Consider the following 20,438-nt stretch of genomic DNA (forward strand, 5'->3'; position numbering starts at 1 on the left):
GTGTGGCCCTGTAACATGGACCTCCAAACAACAGATTCCAGGCCTTCCTCTTTGCACCTTCACACAAATGTTTGCTCCCTTTGGAACTGTGCTGCCAGCTACTTCCTTATTCACGGTTTTAGCACCCAAAGAATTAGTGAGAGGAACCCATGGGTGAACATGGGAGGGAACATACGTCTGGCAGAACTGCACACACTCATCAATGTAAATTAGGTGTTCAGTGAGTATTTCCATGTTTGCTACTCTGTAATTTAAAAACTATAAACCCCAGGAAACCTAATGTTTTATTGCTTTAATATGTTCTAAATCATGTCTCCACCTCCCAACCTTCTGCAAGCAGGCTCTGAGAGCATGCCTTAGGTGTTGTCCTCACCCTCCATCAGTCTGGTCCTCAGGGGACTGGGGTGGGTGGAGCAGGGCCTGAGTAACAGGACGGAGAAACACTGTCCCCCTACCCCTTTCTCTCTGTGAATAATAGGTCATGGCCACAGGCAGGGAGAGACTAACCAGGGTGAAGAACAAAGAGAGGAGGAGAAAAAGTAAGAAAACAGAGGGAGAAAATAAAAAATGGAGGAGACACAGATGCTGAACTGTCACTGTGGTAACCATAGGTTTCAAGTCACTGATGAAGCCACGAAGCTTCAAGAGTCAAGTGAATTTATGGGAGCAATGGGATGACATATGAAGCTAGTGCAGATAATACCTGCAGGAAAATCAAGCCAATGGTCTCCAGAGCTGAAAGCATATTTGAGAACATCTACTTATATTTATTTTTATCTGATTACCCAATTTCTGTTCATGTTTTATAATATATATGACATAGTGACATGTATATAATTTATAAGTAAATAAATATTTCTATATCGGAGTGGTGAATGCTCAAATGTTTTCTACTAATGGGGTAACATGGTCAAAATAGCTTGGAGGCCACCTCGCTAGAAAACCATGAAAGACTCCTCCATCCTACCTGGCAAGGCCTGGGACCTCACAGAGGTCTCTGCCAGGTTGGCTTAAAGAAATAATCAGCTGTCTAGAAAGGTCTAGGGCCTCCTGTCCCTTTTTTAAAGGGTGAAATCACTTGTATTTTGGTGAAACAGAAAAAAATATTATTAATATGACTGTCACTACCTAAACTCCCAACCATCCTCAAAGGAAGTCACATCAGAGTGGTTCCACCCTGTGCAATGATGGCCACTGAAAGGCAAGTAAGAACCAGAATCTAGTCTGTGCCCCACTCACCAAGCCGTATGCCCGTGGAGGGGTGCCTCTGCCCCAGGGAAGAGGGCCTTTTACTAACTCTCACAAAGGTGTAAGAATCAACAGCCCTGCTTTTATTTATTTATTGTGTTACTTTATTTGAATATAATTTTCTCATGTATGTTGCTTTCATAAATACAGTTTATTGCTCATTTTCTCTTAGTCTACTAATAATTTTGAGCTTCCAGCTCCTGGAGATGGAGCATCATTGGGAAGTGTTAGAATGGGGCTCTGGCTTTAGGAAGGGCAGCCCCTCAAAACCACGGTGAGCACTCAGAAGCTGAAGGTCAATTTCAGCCTTTCTGTCTCAGAGAGGCCCCGCGGCCATGTGACTAGGCGAGTTGTTCCACACCTAGACAACAAAGAACTAAGCCTCAGTCCAGCTTCAATTGGGGACAGCCTGTTCCCTGGGTCCTGAGATGTGACCTGGCTCGAATGTCTCCATCGGACATAGGCATCCAGCCAGAGAAAGTTCCAAGTCACTCAGCCTGAGAGGACAGTGGAATAATACAATCCTTTTGAACACAGCCACCGGCGGTAACGGATGTCCACCTTTGTCCCTGCTCACCCTCATCTTCCTGCAAATTCCACTGATTTATTTACTGGGAAATGTGATGTTTTCCTCCCAAATGTCCTCTCTTCTTAGGGAGTAATTTTGCTTCCCAGCTGTCACATAGCAAGGAAAAAGGGAGCAGTGTTGGGCCTCTGTGGGCTGCTTCCCCTGTACTCCTGGGATTCTCATGCATCAGCCTTGGGCTCCTTCATCGATTTGACAAATTCCTTGACTTCTTCTTCCAAGGTTTTGTTCCTCCTCTCAACATCCTCCCGGGAGCGCTCCATGTTGCGGAGGCTGATTTCCAAGGCTGCAGACTTCTTCTTTTCCTTCTCCAGTTCTTCATTGAGCCTCACCACCTTAGCCCAGACGTCATAATTTTCCTTCTCAAGGCTACGAGGAAGGAAAGAAATGAATGAAAGAATTGAGTATTACCTCTAGACTCCCCCTTCACCCTTGCTCACACCCTCCTCTGTCCATTTGCCTTTCCACATCACAAGACCCATACCCAACCTGTACCACTTGTTTACATCCCAACCCCACGTGAGTATTTCCTAGGAAACTGAATTCCCACAGCATGTCTGAGCCTGTCTTGTCATTTAACACCATCTTGTGACATCTCTTGTATTTGTTGTTCATGTCATTTTATGTTTTATGTCTTCCACCCAATAATAGTCTTTAAAAGAAGGGACTACATCTAATTATACTTATTTCAATACCCCCTCCCAGCAGCTTGCATTAGTCCTGCTCAATAGAAATATTGACTAACTACTGAAACCCCATCCATGTTCCACAGATTCCATTCCCAACACCTTTGTACGCTTAAGAGCCTTCTCATCCTGCTTCAATGGTGAGTATGGACCAGCGCCTTCCCTTAGTAAGGCCTCCTACGAACCAAGATTTGGAGAAGTACAGGGAACTTCCCTTTGGAGCAGTCTTGGCAGTGCCACCCTCACTTCTGAATCCTGCTCGAGGTGAAAAATCTGTTGGATTCCTGAATTCAGGGGCTTTTCACTGTGACTGGCCAAAATCCTAATCTAGTCCCAGGTGGCCCCCTGCCTGGCTATGCTGAATTAACTCGCAGGAATGAGAATACGTATGCCATTCCTCAGCCAAAAGAGGGGATTTCAGGCTTGTGGGAAGATTGTGTGATTGGAAATTTGCTTCAGAGTTTCATTCTGAGAGGTACTGCCTCCCTGCTCCCCCAAATGCCTGATCATTTTACATGGAGACAGGCTCCCATCTGAGCCCATGCCTGACTTCTGTCTTCAGGGGCTTTGCCCCGTTCTGCATATAATGCCTCTTGCCTACCACTTCCTATTGCTTCTTAAAATTAAATCAGTCTCATTCCTTCTGGTCCTCCCATTACAAAGCTCGTTTTCTTCTCCAAATTCTCCATCTACCTCTTGCTTCCGGAGACATCTCAAATGAGACATGATGCGACATCCTGACCAGTGATTTTAGTGGAGAGGTAAGATCTGAATGAGCTTGGGAGCTGGTTGAAGCAGGTGCAAATCCCAGCCCCACCAATAATTAGTTGTGTGACCTTCAGGAATCTTTTGTCCTTCCTGACCCCCCATTTATTCTGTAAAGTGGGGATATTACCTATTTCAAAAGATTGCTGTGGGGATTACATGAACAGATGTATCTGAAGCATGAAGCTTCGACACTCCGGACTGTTTCTTCTCCCTCCACCAAGGATGGGAGGTCCCTGATGGTGGATTCAGAAGACTGTTCCATTCAGGAGTGGCAGCCTCCATGGCAGACAGTTCTTTCCCTACCCTGTCAGTGGCATCCATGTTAGAGTGCAGTGGGAGTCTTCTCCAGGATGCTTTGGTCACTGCCAAGGCGTCACACCAGCCTTTTAGTTCTACCAACTACTGATTTGTGCTCTGGCCTCCACTTCCCTGCCCTCTCTCCTCTCAGGGACTTCCTCCTGCTCTAGCCCACCACTGGTCTGGTGCATGAACACCTACACCTGCTTCCTTCCTCTGCCTCTGCACCTTTGGTCTCTCTGCCTGGCCTGCTCTTCTCTCATAGGTAGACCTGACTTGCTCCCTCTTCTCCTCCAGGCCTTTGCTTCAATGCCATCTTCTCAGTGAGGCCTTCTTGACAACCCTATTAGAGCCCCCTTCTGGAATCCCCCAACCTCCTGCCCTGATTTATTTCTCTCCATGGCATTTTCTACCAGTGGGCATAGCATATATTTTCATTACTTATTTGTATTGTCTGTCTGTTCTCACTAGAAGGAAAGCTCTATTAGCACAGGGACTTTTGTCTGTTTTGTTCAGTGCTATTCCCCAATAGCGGGGATGTCACCTGGAGCACAATAGGTGCTCAATCAATATTTTCTGAATGGTTAAATCACACTAATGTGAAAAAAGTTTTAAGTTTATCTTAATTTACGAAGCATGTTGAACCTTAAAGAATTGCTATTTAGAAAGTTGACTAAGCGACATAATTTTTCATGAATTTAATTTGAAGCTCAGAGTTTTCACTAGCTTAGTCACTCATCACTCCCTTTACCCTTTTTTCTGATCAGGCCTAACTGCTAGAGATTACTGTATTCTCCAAACTGAAGGTTCATAATGTCACTTCTTTGGCAGATGAGAACAATCCCTATTGCTTCTTACGATGGAAGCTGAGTGGCTCCCCTCTGCATGTGACTTACCTTTTAATCTGTTCCTCGTAGTCTTGTTTCTGTGTTTCTATTTCCTTTTGCAGCTCCTGGACCGTCTTTTGCAAAGACTCCAGTCCCTCTTCTCCAGAGTTCTTTGTCCCAGGCCCGGTTTCAGAGTTTGGGCTCGAAAGACTATCTCTCTTGGAGTCGCAGGCATGGGAAGCGAGTGCACCTGCTTCATTCCCGGGGGACCCTGGCAGGGTAGGGATGTTATCATAGGTGGAAGTCCTCTGGGCATCAGAAAAGTTCTGCACACCTTGAGACAGTGTTCTCCTATGCCCCTCCCCGGCCTTCGCCTCTGAAGACGAGGACCAGAACTCATTTTTAAAGATCTCCACTTTGCTGCTGTTGGCACCTTGAAACGCTGCTGTTAAGAAACATTTCCGATTAGGGAGGGTCTGAGTCCTTTTTCGTGATTGCAGCTTCCAATCTCCTGGCTTTTCCCTGGGAGTTTTGCTGCTGTGTTCGGGAAACATGTCACTCGGCTGTTGTTCAGTGGGGCTGGTTGCTTCTGAGTCGCTGGCCTAGAAAAAAAATGGCCATGAAAGTTACATGGGTTTTTCCCATGTGTCATGTTCCCAAGGAAAAAAAAATAGAGGCTTGCAAGAAAGCATTTCTGGGCAGCACACCTATGAAACTCGTCATTAGAAGACCATCTATTCATTGGTCACATTAGTTGATTATCTGACTGGCATTTTTTTTTCTGAAAGGACATTGCACTTGAAGGGACTGATTAAAAGCATTATATGTTTAAGGTAAAAGAGTCCTAAGCCAGGATTCTTTTATAACTTTAGGATGGGGAGGCTTTTCTAACTAGGACTCAAAATCCAGAAGCCATAAAAGAAACATTTGATAAATTCAACCTACATGGCATGAGCCCCCAAACTTAAAAGAACAAAATTAAAACAAAGAAATCACCACATGCTAAATCAAATAAGAAATAACAAAATGGCAAAAATATTTGCAAGGCATATCACTCTCCCTAATATATAAGGTTCATAAAAATTGAGAAGAAAAAGACCAATAACCAATGGAAAAGAAAAAGACCAATAACTAATGGGAAAAGGACAAGATAAAGAGCTCACAGAGGAAAATGCAGCGGGCCTTTACATATAAGGAAAGATATTTGGACTCTCTTATAATAGGAAAACTCAAATTAAAATTACTGACAAATCAGTTCTCACCTATCAAAAGGACCCCCACCTTAAAAGAACCCCAAATCTGACAGTACACCTCTGCTGGTGAAACTGTAGGGAAACAGATTATTTTATACATCACTGGTGGAAGTACAAAATTGCACAAACTTCATTTGATAATTTTAATGAAAATTACACATTACAAATCTATGTACCTTCTGAGTCAGCAACCCCAGTTCTGGGAATTTAGCCCAGAAATACATCTGCCTGCATACAAAATGAAGCCTAGTCAAGGTTATTCTTTGCAGCCTTATTTGTAGTACAAAGGAATGAAAACCACCTTTTTATCCATAGGGGCTGGTTAAGTAGATTATGGTACAAGAGTGGAACACTATACACCTGCAAAAACATAAGGTCATATGAGGTAGCTGTCTATGTATTAACATAAAAAGGTCTCCAGTATATATTGTTAAGTGGAAAAATTCAAGATACAGAGTGGAGTGTGTGTGTTGTGTGTATGTGTGTGTGTGTCTGTATGTATGTGGAGAGAGAGAGAGAACTCAAAAGAGATTGTTATATTTTGTGTAAAAGGGAGATAAATAACAATTTACATTCATATCTGCTTATATTTGCATAAAGGAACACTGGAAAGATAAATAAGAAACTAAAAAGGCAGGGAAGGATGGAGTGGGTGAAGGCAGAGGAGGGATCAGGACTTCTCAATGTAGCTCTTTTTCTTCCTTTTTATTTTTTTCAGTTAAATTAAAAAGGAAAAGAAAGAGAAAGACCAAAAAAAAGAAAAGAATGAGTCATAAACGTAAAATCTGAACATAAGGGCTGAAACTCTTCTTCTAACGCTTCTGCTAATTAACTGCTTCAGCAACCTCGTCTGGGGTCAGAAACACCTGGGTTTTGAGGTGAGAACTAGATCAAAATCTTATTCTGTAACATTCTAGTGCTGTCACCTTGGACCATCTGGTCGACCTCCCTGAGACTGAGGTCCTGAGACATAAAATGTGCATGATAAATTCTACCCAATAGATTTACAGTGAGGAGTCCAGAGCTGATCTGTTTACATTTCCCAGTAAAGTGCCTGCCCAGAACTGCCCACACTGTTACCATTAAAGAAGAAACCTGTCGAGTGAGCATAACAATGGCTAATCTGAAGCACTTCTAGGATGATGCCACTACACAAGGTATGAGCATTTCTAAATATTAATTTAATTGTTGAGTATTAGTAAGATGCATTGTGTCCAGACTTTACCTAAGAAACATCACCACCAACCACTGCCTACGTTTCCCCCCCATCCTTTCTTATTCATCCTCAAGATTAAAAGTACTATAGGCAACTTACATTACCAGGTCAACCCGAAATTTGCAGTTCATTCCTTGGTCACACATAATGAGTCAGGCTGCTATATAAAGTTCACATGTTCTTTTATAAAAAACTTGTTTTATAAATATATAAAACATATTTGACCTTTGTAAGTTGTTGCCCTCAAACAATCTAAATTTCAGAGTCTGCAGAGTTTTCTGACATTGGGAACGTGAGGCCCAAGCCCTCAGTACAAATGAGGGGGTTGACATTGCTGAGACAGTTTATCAGAGCATGCGAAATATTACACGAACACATCACATGCTCTGAGAAAGAAATCACGTTTCATGGGTTAGCAGGAAACCAGTTCTCTCTGGACTTTGACCCAGAATTTTCAATAACCCTCACTCAAACATTCACAAGGTGGTATATCTCTTTTCCCATTGAACTGCTCTGGACTGTGTTTCAAAGTGTATCCCTCCAGAGTGTGCTTCAGTGAAGAGTTCCATTGCTCAGTCATTGGCACACACATCACTAATCTCACCTCCAGGATGCAAGCAGAGACTAGACTTTGAAAGAGGCCAAGCTTTCAAGATGCCCGGGATGGGAATGGCTGGAGGTGGGGGGAGGGTGTCAATTGGGGGAAAAGGAGACATATGTAAAACTTTAGACAATAAAAATAAATAAATAAACAAACAAACAAACAAATAAATAAAATAAAAAGATGCATTCCAATGAGTCCGTACCAGCTATACCCATAGCCACAGCATCATCAAAAACTCCCCCAAATTGCCACCCACAGCAGCTCTTACATGGAATGACCTGGATTAAAGGACGAGTCTAATGGAAGGCCGAAGGCTCTCTGCACCTTACCGTGTTACTGAAGCTGTCTGTCCTAGAAATTGGGACGTCCTCAGAGGCATCCCAGCCCACAGAGCTTCGAGCCACTGGAGGTTTCTTGGGGTCATTTTTGGGAGCCGGGGGTGACAGGGGTACATCCTTGGACTTGGGGAAGAGGACCTCATGGTCTCTGATCATCATGGTCATCACTCTTTGGATTTGAGGAGTCCCTGAAAGAAGAAGAGATTTGTGGTGCTGGACCATGGCGTAGTCCTCAAAGGTCTCTATACCTATAGGATGTCTCCAAAAGTGTCTCTAAAACCACAGTGCCCCAAAGGACCTCATTTTGCTCCTCACAGGACTCTTCTTAATTGCTTGGGGTAGGACACTGTGGTGAAAGGGATGGGCTAGAACAGTGATGGCGAACCTATGACACGCGTGTCAGAGGTGACACGTGAACTCATTTTTTTGGTTGATTTTTCTTTGTTAAATAGCATTTAAATATATAAAATAAATATCAAAAATATAAATCTTTGTTTTACTATGGTTGCAAATATCAAAAAATTTCTATATGTGACATGGCACCAGAGTTAAGTTAGGGTTTTTCAAAATGCTGGCACGCCGAGCTCAAAAGGTTTGCCATCACTGGGCTAGAACAAACACGTGGATTGGAGTGAAAGGTGGTTATTTTCAGTTTACACCCCACTGGCTCAGTCTTTAATCAGGAAATTAGCAATCTAACAGCAGAGAAAATTAAGACATGTGTCTCTCCTAATGTGGTCTTCAATGTGACATGCGATTTTTATTGCACACACAGTTGAATACGTGCCAGGCATATTGCCTCCCCAAATCCATGGCAGATATCAGTACTCTATGGCAGGACTTTTGCTCACTGATCCCAGACACAGCCTCAGAAGCCTTTTCAACACAGCTTTACAAGTACTCTTTTTGTGACTTGGCTTATAAAATGAAACTTGTTTACTCTCTCTGGCTAAGGGTATTTAAACATAATAAAAGATTAAGAAACATTAGCTAACTGTTTTTGTGCCAGTCTATTGTATGTACTGTGTGACCTTTAGGTAAATCTTTAACCACTGCTGTGATCTGGAGAATGGACATAATTCCTGCCCTGCCTACTTCACGGGGCTATTTTACAACTCAGACAAAATAATCAGTTGAAAATTCATGGCAAATTGCAGATCAGTGCCCAGACATAAGGGCTAGTGTCGTAACTGTCATTAGTTCCTCTGCATCTGTCTCACCACAGGACCATCCTTACCCCTCATAATCACAGCAGGGTCTTCGACTTTTGACCTGATAAGATTCACACCAATCACAGTAGCCAGGTTATCCACACTCATCTTGTTAACAGCACAGTTCAGCTGGATTTCATGTAGGAACCTGTGAACAGACAGGCAATCCCAGAGTAAGAAATAGGAATTTGCCAGAAGAAAGCACTTCTGGGTACCAACGAAATCTCAGAGATGCATCCCGATTCTCCTTCTGATCTCAGGAGTGGGATCAGCCTGCTCTTCCCAGAAGAGTTTAGCTTCACCCCCAAAGATTCAAGATCAAGGAAGAATAGAAACCAGGAGGGGCCTGGCCAGCTGAGGTGGTGGCCTTGCTCTGGAAGCAGGGAGGGGAGTTACATTGGCAGAAGGCAGGATCCAGTTTCAGGGAGCTAAGAGGAGACTAGAAGGACCAAAATGGGCTTCTGATTGCCCCTTGTCCTGCCTTTATAAGCTTATCTCCCATCACGCCCAAGTCTCCAGAGAGGAAAATCTCAGAGATGGGAATCCCAGTGCCACCTAATCTTACCCTCCACTTATAGCACTAAGTATCTCAAATTCTCAGGTGCTCAATAATTAACAATTTTTACTATAATTCTACCCAGTTGAGGCATGCACTTCTTATTTACAATTAAAGAAAAACTAAACAGCCAACAAAGGAATTTCTACTTTTTCCGGAAACCATTTTTAAATAGATAGGCTGGAGCAACATAAAATTTGAAACACAGAGAAATGATCAAATAAATGCTGGTCTGTCCAAATGAGAAAAGCTTATAGAATATTATGAAGTTATTTATAATCCTATTGTATGACATAGGAAAGTGTTCACAATAGAACATTAAGCCAAAAAAGAAAGCAGGGTACAAATATATATATATGTAATTCCAATTTGGTATAAAAATTGTTCTAGTAACTTTATATTGATGAATGTAAAAATCAGTCATAGAGACAAAACATCCAGAAGGAAAAACACTCAGGTCTTAATAGTGATTTTTACTGAGTAAGGAGATTGTGGGTAATTATTATTTCTTCTTTACAGTATATTGCATTTTCCTGGTTTCCAAATCAAGCATATATCACTTTTTATAATCTGGAGACTATAACAAATGATTTTTTAAAATTAAGATAAATTTCAGCTCTGTCTAGCATGGAGATCCAGGCTCCCAACTCAGCAGGTCTGGGTCAATGCACATGTTACATGCTGCCACAGAGATGACACCTGGCAAGTCCTCAGAAAGGGGAACTGGAATGTATGCCTCTGGGGCACTAAGTCAGGATGATAGGAGATAATTCTAGAAAGATTATAAAGATTTCGGTTCTATTGCATGTCCCAGGACTCTGAGCAGTGCTGAGGAAAGCCTGAGGAGGAAGCATGTACATTTTGTATGCTGATCAAACTTTCAGGGGGTCCTTTAGACACAGGAAACTACCTCGGAGCTATGTAAATAGAGTTGACCTTCCAAAGATCTGAACTAGAGTCTCTGAGTTCACAGAGACACTTTCCTTCTCTATCCAGGAGCTTAGTTATATTCTTATTATTCAATTTATTGGTGTAACATTGGTTAATAGGATCATATAAGTTTCAGGTGTGGATTTCTATGATACAAGATCTGCATATTGCACTGTGTACCTATCACCCAAAGTCAGATCATCTTGCATCACCATATATGAGGCCCCCTTCACCCCTCACCCCCTTGACTAGAAACTGTGTAGCTGATACCGGGGGACTCCTACCTGCAGATGTAACTCAAGAGGCTGTAGTTGTCTCGAGGAAGGGTGGAGAGCTGCTTCATCAACTCCTGCTGAGCCTAAAAAGACATTTTTAATACCAGTAAATGAGCCTGCTTACTTGCCAGCAATGAGACCTTGGAACCTAATTGGTGTGTCTGCGTAGAAGCAACACTTTGGCAGTGCTATTGAAGTGTTACATCTCAAGTGTTCATTAAGCAATTACTGTGGGTATGAGTTGTTGATAGTCCTTGCCTCGGGTTCTTGGAAGAAGAACAAATAAAAAAGTAACACTACAAGAAAACAATGAGCCTCTCTATACTGTTTTTTGCAACATTTTGTGAATTTACAGTTATTTCAAAATAAAAAGTTATTGAAAGACACACACAAAACTCTGAGAAGAGGAATGATCTCAGGGGGCCACAGACCGCATAGGCAGCTGAAGCTGAAAGGAACAAGAAAAGCTCCCTGTCCTTCCTCTCTCTGGTACGTGCATTCTTTGTATGCCCATGTCTGACACTTGTGGTCATCATGGAGCTAGTACAGTCAGACCTCTCACCTGCTCTCCAAGTTGGGCAGCTTGACCTTGTGTCCCAGTGGGTCTCAACAAGGCCATATTGCTTGAAACCCTTATCAAATGCCTCCCCCCTCTCTTACTAACTTTAAAGTGACTTTGGGATATTTGATTAGGGGCCAATTCTTTATTGGATTGTTACCTCCCATGAAGGCTGTCACCATGATTGGCTTCATTTGCCTTTGGTTTCCAGGGAAGTTCCTGTTGGACAAAGTATCTCACCAACAGGTATGGACCTCCTGACACACTGTTCCCTGCCTACCAGAATAGTGTTCAGTAGCCATCACCTTCTTTCCAAGCAGGACATCTAACTCTAATGAGATACCAACCTTTGCCTCATCTGCATTCATGAGTTGCCCACAGAGCAGGAATCCCTCATACTGGCTCCAGGGAACCACAGGCTCTGGGAGGTCTCGGAGGTAGAGCTTTAATAGGGAGGCCACTGTGTGCACATCTGTATCTCTGGAAGAAAATAAGCAACACCCTTTGAAAGCAAAACTCCAGAAGCCTCCTCAGCTCCCCCGTGGTGATCCACGGAATAGAACCCAGGTTCCGCAGGGAAGCTTTGCAGAGAAGTAGAGTCTGATAAAGGTATATTGACCAAAACATTTTTGCTAATTCCTTTTATGGAATAATCCCCCCCAACACCTTTTCCTTTATCTATTCTGCCTAACTGCATCAAAGGCAAGTTCAAGGTCTATTTTTTCATTAAACCTTCAAGAGTTTAATCTTCATTGCTTTCTTCTTCCTCCAAGTCCCTTAGCACCTCACAATTTAGCATTCTGTACTTAGTGTCTCATTTTTCATGTGATAACTGCTTTATATCCATGGTCCATTGATCTATTTGATCCCTCAGAGTCTTAAAATAATTCTGAGATTCATTCATATATTTATGCAATCATTTATTCAATCAACAAGCTTTGAAAGAAACTATTCGGTGCAAGATACTATGTCAGGCACTAGGCTTTCAGCAGTGAACCCAAGGGACACACAGGACACCTCACTTCATTGAACCTCAGAGGTGTGCAAACTTAAATGTTACCAAGTCATTACAATACTGTGTGGTTAGTACCATGACAAGGGAAGTCCTGGACCTGGGATCATATGGAAATGTGGAAAGGGACACGTAATGCAGAGTTGCGGAGCTACCAGGGACTCTTCCATCAAGATCTGCAGAGTGACCAGGAATTACAGCATGTGGATCAGCCTGGAGGCGGAGGGAGGAGACCTGCTGCAGGAACTGAGATAACATTCATTCGATCGCCTGATTAGCAGAAAGAGGCACGAGCTCTTCAGCTCAGCTTCTCTGGTTTACAGCAGGAGTTGATACACCATGATCCCAGAGCCAAATCTGGCCCGCTGCCTATATTTGTACAGCCAGCTAGCTAAGAATGGGTTTTACATTTTTTTAATGGTTGGAGAAATAACTCAAGAACATTTCATGGCATGTGAAATGACATAAATTTTGAATTTCAGCTCCCATAAATAAAGTGCTATAGGAACACACTATGCTCATTCATTTTTGTATAGTCTTTGGCCAAGTTGAGATAAGAGCAGAGTTGAGTAGTTGCCACAGAGACCATCTAGCCCACAACACATAAATATTTCATATGTGGCCCTTTTAAAACGTCTGCTGACTCCTGGTTTATAGAGCTGTTGCATTTATTCCATAGAGAAAATAAATCTGAATCTACCATATACTGGAAGATCATTAGTAAAGAAATATTGATTTATTTCATATCAAGAAAAACTGATGTTCTTAAGAGATAGCCCTGATAGTATTTAGAAAGCTGTGATGTGGGAAGAGGTTCAGATAATCTGAGTGTCTCCTTTGGTCAGCAATTGGGAATATAGAATCTGCTGGGTGGAGTACCTCCTAGGGAGAGACAGGAGGGGTGGATTGGACAGGAGGAGGAGAAGGGAGGCCTTAGAGGCAGCAGAAGTGAGAATGCCAGGACTTGACTAGAAAGCTCTGTCTTGGCGCTGTGTGCACATTTTTAACACTTGTTTTTGACAGCCAGTGGTTGGAGGCAACCCCTTTGCAGCCCGTGAACTCTGTACCTCCGCCTGCACAGACCAGACGGCTGTCTATGCTCCATGGCGGCCCTCAGGAAGTCAGGGGGTGGGGTTTCAGGAAGAGACTTCCCTGCTGATTCATTGCCTAAAAATATCCCCAGGCAAAGCCCTTTTGGCAAAATACACAAGAAGTTCCCAAGAAAGTGTCAGAAAATCAACCAGCACACACCTGGCAGGAGTAGCATTCTCCTAATGTTGCCGTCCACCCAGGTCTTAATCAGAATCCAGGATCTACGGTTTGATTGGGGTCTCTCTCACCCCACATCCAATTAGTCTCCCAAGTCCCCTCAATTCTACTATCCAAATGTCACATGAATATCTCCAAGTCCCTCCCCTCTTTCCACTCCACTTTTCAGAAGGAGGATTTTTTTTGTCTCTCCCCCTGTATGTGCCAACACCTGAAGCAGGACTGCTCAGCCTCCTAATCTAGCCTCCTGTCTCCAGGGTTCCATTCTCCAGTGCACTATGTGTGGCCTGGCACAGCCCCCAGCACTCAAAACACACCCACAGAAGGAATGTAGAAAACAAAGAATTTGGAATGAGAAAAAGAGCATGGAGGATATGTCAAGAAAACAGAGTCTTTTGAAGAGAAACAATAATAAAAACTACTAGACAGTTTAGTCAGGAGAAACTAACAACATGAATAGCCAACATTAGAAGAGAAAGGGTTTATAAACCACAGATACAATATAGTTACCTCAAAGTTGGCATCAAAGAACACAGTTAGCTATGTAAATCATCCTAGAGCACCGAAATGCACAGAAAGCTGCCCATTCATTTTACCAGGGGAAGATAAGGCTGCATCGCCTGGCTAACTCCTCATGCTTCTTTATTGTGTCTCAGCTTAAATGTCATTTTCTTGGGGAGCTTCCTAAATCCACCAGACCATGTCAAAAACCCCTGTTCTAAATTCTCACAGTACCATCTCTTTTTCATTTTTAGCACTTAATACAATGAAAATTATAGTTATTTCTGTAAATTTTTGGTGCCCCATTGGGACAGGGCTGACTCGGATGTCATTGTTATAGTCTAAATTTCCAGCATGATATTTCCTGAATTTGCTGTTCCTCCAACCCAATGGAACATCCTTAAATAATGTTTTAAATCAAAGACTAAGAGCAAGTCAGGAGCCAGGGGGCTTCTGAGTTCAAGCCCTGGTCCAGCAGAGATGAGCCAGGGCTCCCCATAGCTCTGCCCACCTTCCCTTGAAGCATTGATCTTATAACGCAGAATGTCTCTGTGCGTTTCTCCCAGAGACAATAGGTACTGGAAGTGTACTAGCTCTGTGATCAGGCAGTAGCCAGCCTAGTAGAGGCTGGACAAAGAGATTTTTAAATTCATATTTTTATCTTGAATGAGAGCCTGACACACCTGTACTAGAATCTGCCAACAGAGTTCCTTTGATTTCCTTCATCCAGAGCGGCAATTTGGGGGAACTCACAGTGAAACTGCACATGTGACCAAGGTAGGGGTCTAGATGAGTACTCACAAGGCGCATGTGGGCCCAAAGAACCAGTCCTGGGAAGACCCTGAAGGACTCTTCCTATTTCTGGCTGTGGGAACTCCTCAGTTCTGGCAGCAGAGATGTGTGCTAACTTTCCTCCTTCCAGATCCAAATATTTCAGAAGAATCAAAGACTCTGACTCTACCACCCAGGCTGATTTTATACACGCAGGAGGCTAGCGCAGGTATTTGGCAACCAAAATCACCTCTATGCCTCCTGGCTGACTTCATATGGCTTTTGCAACAACCCACCTGCATCTTTTTATCAACTCAAAGCTAATTAAAAACATAAGAAGAAAAGTGAATATAAAGGTGGCAAGCTTAATTGAACGAGTGCCTGGTAATGAAAATCAATTTATGGTGATGCTAAAAGGTCCTTAAATTTCATGCCCATAACCTGGTATAAATCCAGTAACGACTCCACCCCATCGCTTTCCTATTAAAATATAGCACCCTTGCTACACTAACCTGTTATGTGCCAAGGGCAGCAAAGACAGGCCTACGGTGGTCCAAACTAAGACAGTGGCTGTGAGAATGGAAATGGATGGGTGTTAGAGATGCTTCGGAGGCAGAATGGACACACTGGGGACCGGAGGGAGAGGAGAGGGAGAGGTGAGCAGTGAGACTATCCACACAGCATGACACCCAGCTATTCACCCTTCCCCAGGATCAGCCCTGCTCCTCCGTCCTCAATAAGCTTGTGAAGAATTTCAACCTTTGGAAACTGGATAGTGCTCAGGCCTTAATTGCTAAGTCTTAGTTTATGGGCCGCTGATTTGGAAAGAATAATGACTTTTTCTTGCCAGCAGGACAAGTGCATGCAAGCAACCAAGCAAATATTGCACAATAAGCAGAGCACGTGCAATGTAGGGTGGTGGTTGTCCTAGCTGAGCATAGCAGACAAACAAGAAAACCTCGGCTGGGAGGCTGAAGGAGGTGGGGAGGGAGGGGAATGGTGGGGAGAAATGTCCCTGCACCAGATATGCCCCAAACAGGGGTGGGCAACATCCATGGGAAAACACCAGGCAGCCAACCTGTTAGTATGTACTCCCTCCAGAAGGGCTCAGAACTAAGTTCAGAACTGGATAGGACTGTGCTCTCCCACACTAACAAGGGCCGGTTCTGGTCGCTTCGGGAAAGCTGAGGGAGACTATCGCAGCCCTTGGATCTGGACATGGTGCGTTCTCCACCACACCCAGTCTGTTGTACAGGCAACTCAGCCCCACGTTCCTTATCTGCCCTGAAGGCTGGGCCTGGAACTAGGACACATCTTTCCCTCTACCCCATACTCCCCTCCCCCTGTATCCTAAACATCTCCTGAGTCTGCCCAGCAGGCTCTCGGTGGAGCTCACATCTCTCCCAGGTAATGGATCACCATGGTCTCCTAACTGTGCCCAGGCTCCCACATTCTAAACTATGAGCAAAACAAAGGCTCTTTCTGTTGCAAGCCAGGGCTCTTGGCAGTGTCTGTGTGAGTCCCATAGCTCAACTGGAAAAGAAAAGTCCTCTTACGCAAGTTAAGGCAGAGGGGAGGGCGAGGTGAAGGCAGCGTACCTGTCAAAGGAGGGCCTCTCCCCTGCGTCAAAAGCATCTCTGAGCTGCTTCACCAGGTTGTCCTGCCCAGGCAGCCGGAAGATGCCCTCTTCATTCAGGCCATGTTCGAGGATGAACTCCGCACACTTCTCCACAAGGATGGGCACCAGGTGGGGGCCAAATTTCTGCTCATAGGCCACGGTCTCATCCAAACGCTGGCCAAACACCGCTGGAAGAGAAAAGCAGCACCTGCCCATTATTTTGAGTCCCGTTGGATGAACTGACAGGTCAGAGCGCTTTGCCTATTTCTTGAATTTCTGTGTTGCCTATGACCTCAAAGGTTTTGGGGAAATGATACTAAACAAAATAGAGGAAACAAGTCGCCCACAATATTTCCTGGGGCTGGAAACTGGGCCAGTCTCTGTCAGTCTTTTTCTCTTGACACACATTTTTACGTATTTAAAGTAACAAGTCACTTTTATCCAGTGTGCTAGGAATTGTGTTCAGGGCTTTGCATATCTTTTCTCGTTTAATCTTGACAGCAATCCTACGAAGTGGTATTAACTGTTATGCCCACCTTACTGTTAGAGATACTGAGCCTTAGAGGCACTGATGAACTTGCCAAGGTCAGAAGCCAGGGCATGGTACCATCAGAATTCAAGTCCAGGCAGTACATGCAAGAGAATGTGCTCTTAACCACAGCAGCGAGCAGGTGATTTTGAATAACCTGCTTGTGTTATATCACACTAAGCATAAGTCTGTCACATGGATGTCTCAGAGCGTGTTAAACCAGTGTGGCATTTGAATAATTTAGGTTGGTTTACTGTGCTTGACTATTTTAACATTGCCACACAGAGAACATATTCATTTGCCTAGCAGAGTTCCTGGAATGTACGTAGCACAATGTATTTTTTTCTAATTAATTGTTTAATTAATTATTTGACATTTGGATGGATGAGCCCAGGCTATTTCTTCTTTTGAACTATTTCCTTAGGGCAAAGTCCCACATGTAGAATTACTAGTTCACATGGCTTGAACATTTTAATCACTCGATGGTATGCAAATCGCATTCCAAAAACACTGTTCCAAATGACAGTGCCTCCAGCAATGCATGCATGGACCAGCTCCGCCCCAGCCCTGTCAGCGCTTGGCTCTGGCCTTTTCCACCCCAGCGGTGTAATAAAGTTAATTTCTAAATCAGGATAATCAGTGGCTACTCATTTTTTCCCACGAGGCCTGGAAGTTCAGAAGACAGGTTATGGTTTCAGCTCTGTCCTGCCTGAGTTTCCCTCTGTTATAATTAGGTCTGTGGCACCAACCACTTCAAGCCCTGGACACGGGTTCCCAAAGCCTTTGGTTTTTTTCCCATGATTCTCTCTCTAGTTGGTCCCCTGGATGAGTCTCTAATTAATGTGGATTCCACCTATTAAGAGCTCTAATGGGTTCTCGAATCTCCCATGTCCTTTCTACTCCTACCCAGTGTCCCAGGCCAGCCCAGGCTGGATTCCTCTCTCATCTATGATGGTGTTTCTTCTCTTCTACTATGTTCAAAGCCCTCCTACTACTTACCTTCCTAAACCACTGGTCTACCTGAGCGTATTCCCCCTTATTTTTAATAGTCAGCCACTTCTTCCCAAATTACCACAGCAGTGTTTTTCAAATTACCCCTCAAAATCCTTGGGGTTTCCTCTGAAGCCCTTTCCTCACAACATCAAGTGCTTGAGAGGTGAGGGCATGGGATCCAGGAGCAGCTGAACAAGTGGGTCTCTGTTCTCCCTACTCCCAACCAGACCTGCTGGGCTGTTGTCTGTTTCACTTGTGTTTCAGTGACACTGATTAAATATTTCTGTGGCTGAAGTTTGGAAGCTGGGGCTGGCATTCTTTAGTTTGGCATTCAGTCTGGCACCAACCTACCTTTCTGGCCTGACTTCCTGCCACACCCTCAAAGGCACCTCACCTGGTGTTCCGAAAGCCCACAGTGCTCGCCAGTGTTCATGCCCTTGAATGGTCTCTTCTCACTGCCCAGTCTGTTCTTTTCTCCCCTCTCTGTCTGCTGGAATTCCATTGGTCTTCCTTGGCTCCCTTCAAGTATTGTCACCTCTGGTAAGCCTTCCCTGACCCCAGCCTGAGAGATTCTATCTCTACTCTGTGTATCCGTATCCTTCTCAAATATCCCAATCCCTTTCCACACTGTGCTGTAATTATGTGTATGTCCCTGTGCCCTCTGTATAACTACAGGCTCCCTCATGCCAGAAATATGGGGTTGGTCTCTTTTTACTCCCAGTGTTTAGCATAGGTCTTGGCACAGGTAGAGTCAACAAATTTTGCTAAATTACTTAATAAGTCATTTCATCTTCAAGCAAATGCTTTCCATGATTCATGATAATTTTGGCATTTATTTAGTTTAAACACTAGTCGAGATCTCAGCAGATAAATTCAGCTTCACGCTAACATTTATTGAGTACCCTGCCATGTGCCAGGAGCAGGCCACATGGCATTCCATTGGCTATAAACAGGAAGGGACTGTTATGCTCAATTAGCTTGTCATCAAATTATGAAAATGAAAAGACCCCATGCAAAATAATGAAAAACAATGAGAGAATGTCAATACAATATAAAATTAGATTGCTGTTTGTCCATGAAATGACCTGGGTAGTTATATTCCCCAAATTGGAGGGAAATAATTAAAATGATCTGACTTAAAATATAGGCCACAGGGCATTTGTAAAATTCCCTTTGAGGGGTCTAGGGAGAAGCACTTCAAAGGGAGAGGTGGATGTGCTTCTGAGTAGATGAAACTTGAATTCAAGGGGCCCACTGGGCCTCCTAAGGAAAGATCTCCCAAACACAATGTGACAGTGTGCACACAGCTGTCAGAGCTGTCAAATGTGAGCAGCATTTCCAAGGTCCCCAAGCAGAAGGAAGGTCCACTTTGCAGGTGATCTGGAATCGAGCTGCTTCTTATAACCCTCTGCACAGTCAGTCCTCTAACTTTTCTCCACCTCTGAGTCCATCAGTCTTGTCCTGTGTTCCTTCTCTTTTCCTCCCATACTCCACAGTCAGTCATTTCAATGTCACGTTCACCAGTGCACTCATTCCCCACATCTTTTCTCTCCATCATCTGCACTCTGCTGATTTCCACTCCCTCTCCACGCCTTTATCAGGCCACTGGGAGCCATGCAGGAATGTAGCCTAACATTTCATGGACATGTGTATTTCCAATCTCTGTAAGATCGGTTCCAAACCTACACCACTTCCCTTGAGCTCACCACCATTCCCTCTCCTGTCTCAGCAGGTGACCTTGTCTCCTCTTTCCCTTATCTCCCCAAATTGAGGACATCATGAGTGAACTCCCTCATTTCCAGTCCCTGCCTCTCTCATTCTTCTTCCTGTCTGCCTGCCTGTCTCTCTTAGAGGGAGAAAAGGACCCTGTGCTTCCTCCAAGATAGTGTTGTCCTCCACCCTGTTCACCTCTTCCAAGATTTCACTCCTTCTCTCTTTGCATTTTTCTCTTTCAATTGAAAGAGCCCACATGTGTCTAAGTCTTTGCTAATTTATTAAAGACTAATCTTCTACCCCAGGTCTCAAACACCCAATGCTGTCCTTTCTTCTATTCACCAGTATATTCATCCAAAAAATGATGAGTCTCCTTCTTGAGTCGTCCACCCTCATAGCCCTTACTTCTGCCCTTAGCATCCACTTCTCAACCCCTTAATCCTCTCCATCTGGTTGAATCAGCCTGCATCTTTCCACCAAGTCTGCCCAATAAAATTTCCAGTGCCCTCCTCTGCTTATCTCACACTCTACTGGTCTTCACTGAAGACTCTGAAGGGGGTGATTCTTCTTCCTTTTCAAGACTTTCTCCCTACATGAGTACAAAATCGCCCACTCTCATTCTATCCCCACATCTCTATGGGCTTTTTTGCAGTGTCCTTTACTGTGCCCCTTCTTCCA

The 20,438-nt window shown here is 43.9% G+C and overlaps 1 protein-coding gene and 1 long non-coding RNA gene across 2 annotated transcripts in view; one reads left to right on the forward strand and one right to left on the reverse strand.

The window, feature by feature from the left end:
- Positions 1 to 517: 517 nt before the first annotated feature.
- ARHGAP25 (Rho GTPase activating protein 25) overlaps positions 518 to 20,438 on the reverse strand; it is a 77,188-nt gene continuing 57,267 nt past the window's right edge. Inside the window, exons 5-11 of the mRNA XM_006092981.3 lie at positions 16,506 to 16,713; positions 11,702 to 11,834; positions 10,805 to 10,878; positions 9,061 to 9,182; positions 7,815 to 8,011; positions 4,482 to 5,014; positions 518 to 2,203 (exon numbers count right to left, since the gene is read on the reverse strand). Coding sequence (XP_006093043.1) covers positions 1,996 to 2,203; positions 4,482 to 5,014; positions 7,815 to 8,011; positions 9,061 to 9,182; positions 10,805 to 10,878; positions 11,702 to 11,834; positions 16,506 to 16,713 — 1,475 coding nt within the window. The 3' untranslated portion in view covers positions 518 to 1,995. The remainder of the gene's footprint in view (positions 2,204 to 4,481; positions 5,015 to 7,814; positions 8,012 to 9,060; positions 9,183 to 10,804; positions 10,879 to 11,701; positions 11,835 to 16,505; positions 16,714 to 20,438) is intronic.
- Positions 16,636 to 20,438, forward strand: part of LOC111826879 — a 13,519-nt gene continuing 9,716 nt past the window's right edge. The window contains exon 1 of the long non-coding RNA XR_002830321.1: positions 16,636 to 16,771. This is a non-coding gene — a long non-coding RNA (uncharacterized LOC111826879). The remainder of the gene's footprint in view (positions 16,772 to 20,438) is intronic.

The sequence above is a fragment of the Myotis lucifugus genome, unplaced genomic scaffold (genome assembly GCF_000147115.1).
Source record: "Myotis lucifugus unplaced genomic scaffold, Myoluc2.0 scaffold_108, whole genome shotgun sequence".
NCBI lineage: Eukaryota > Metazoa > Chordata > Mammalia > Chiroptera > Vespertilionidae > Myotis > Myotis lucifugus.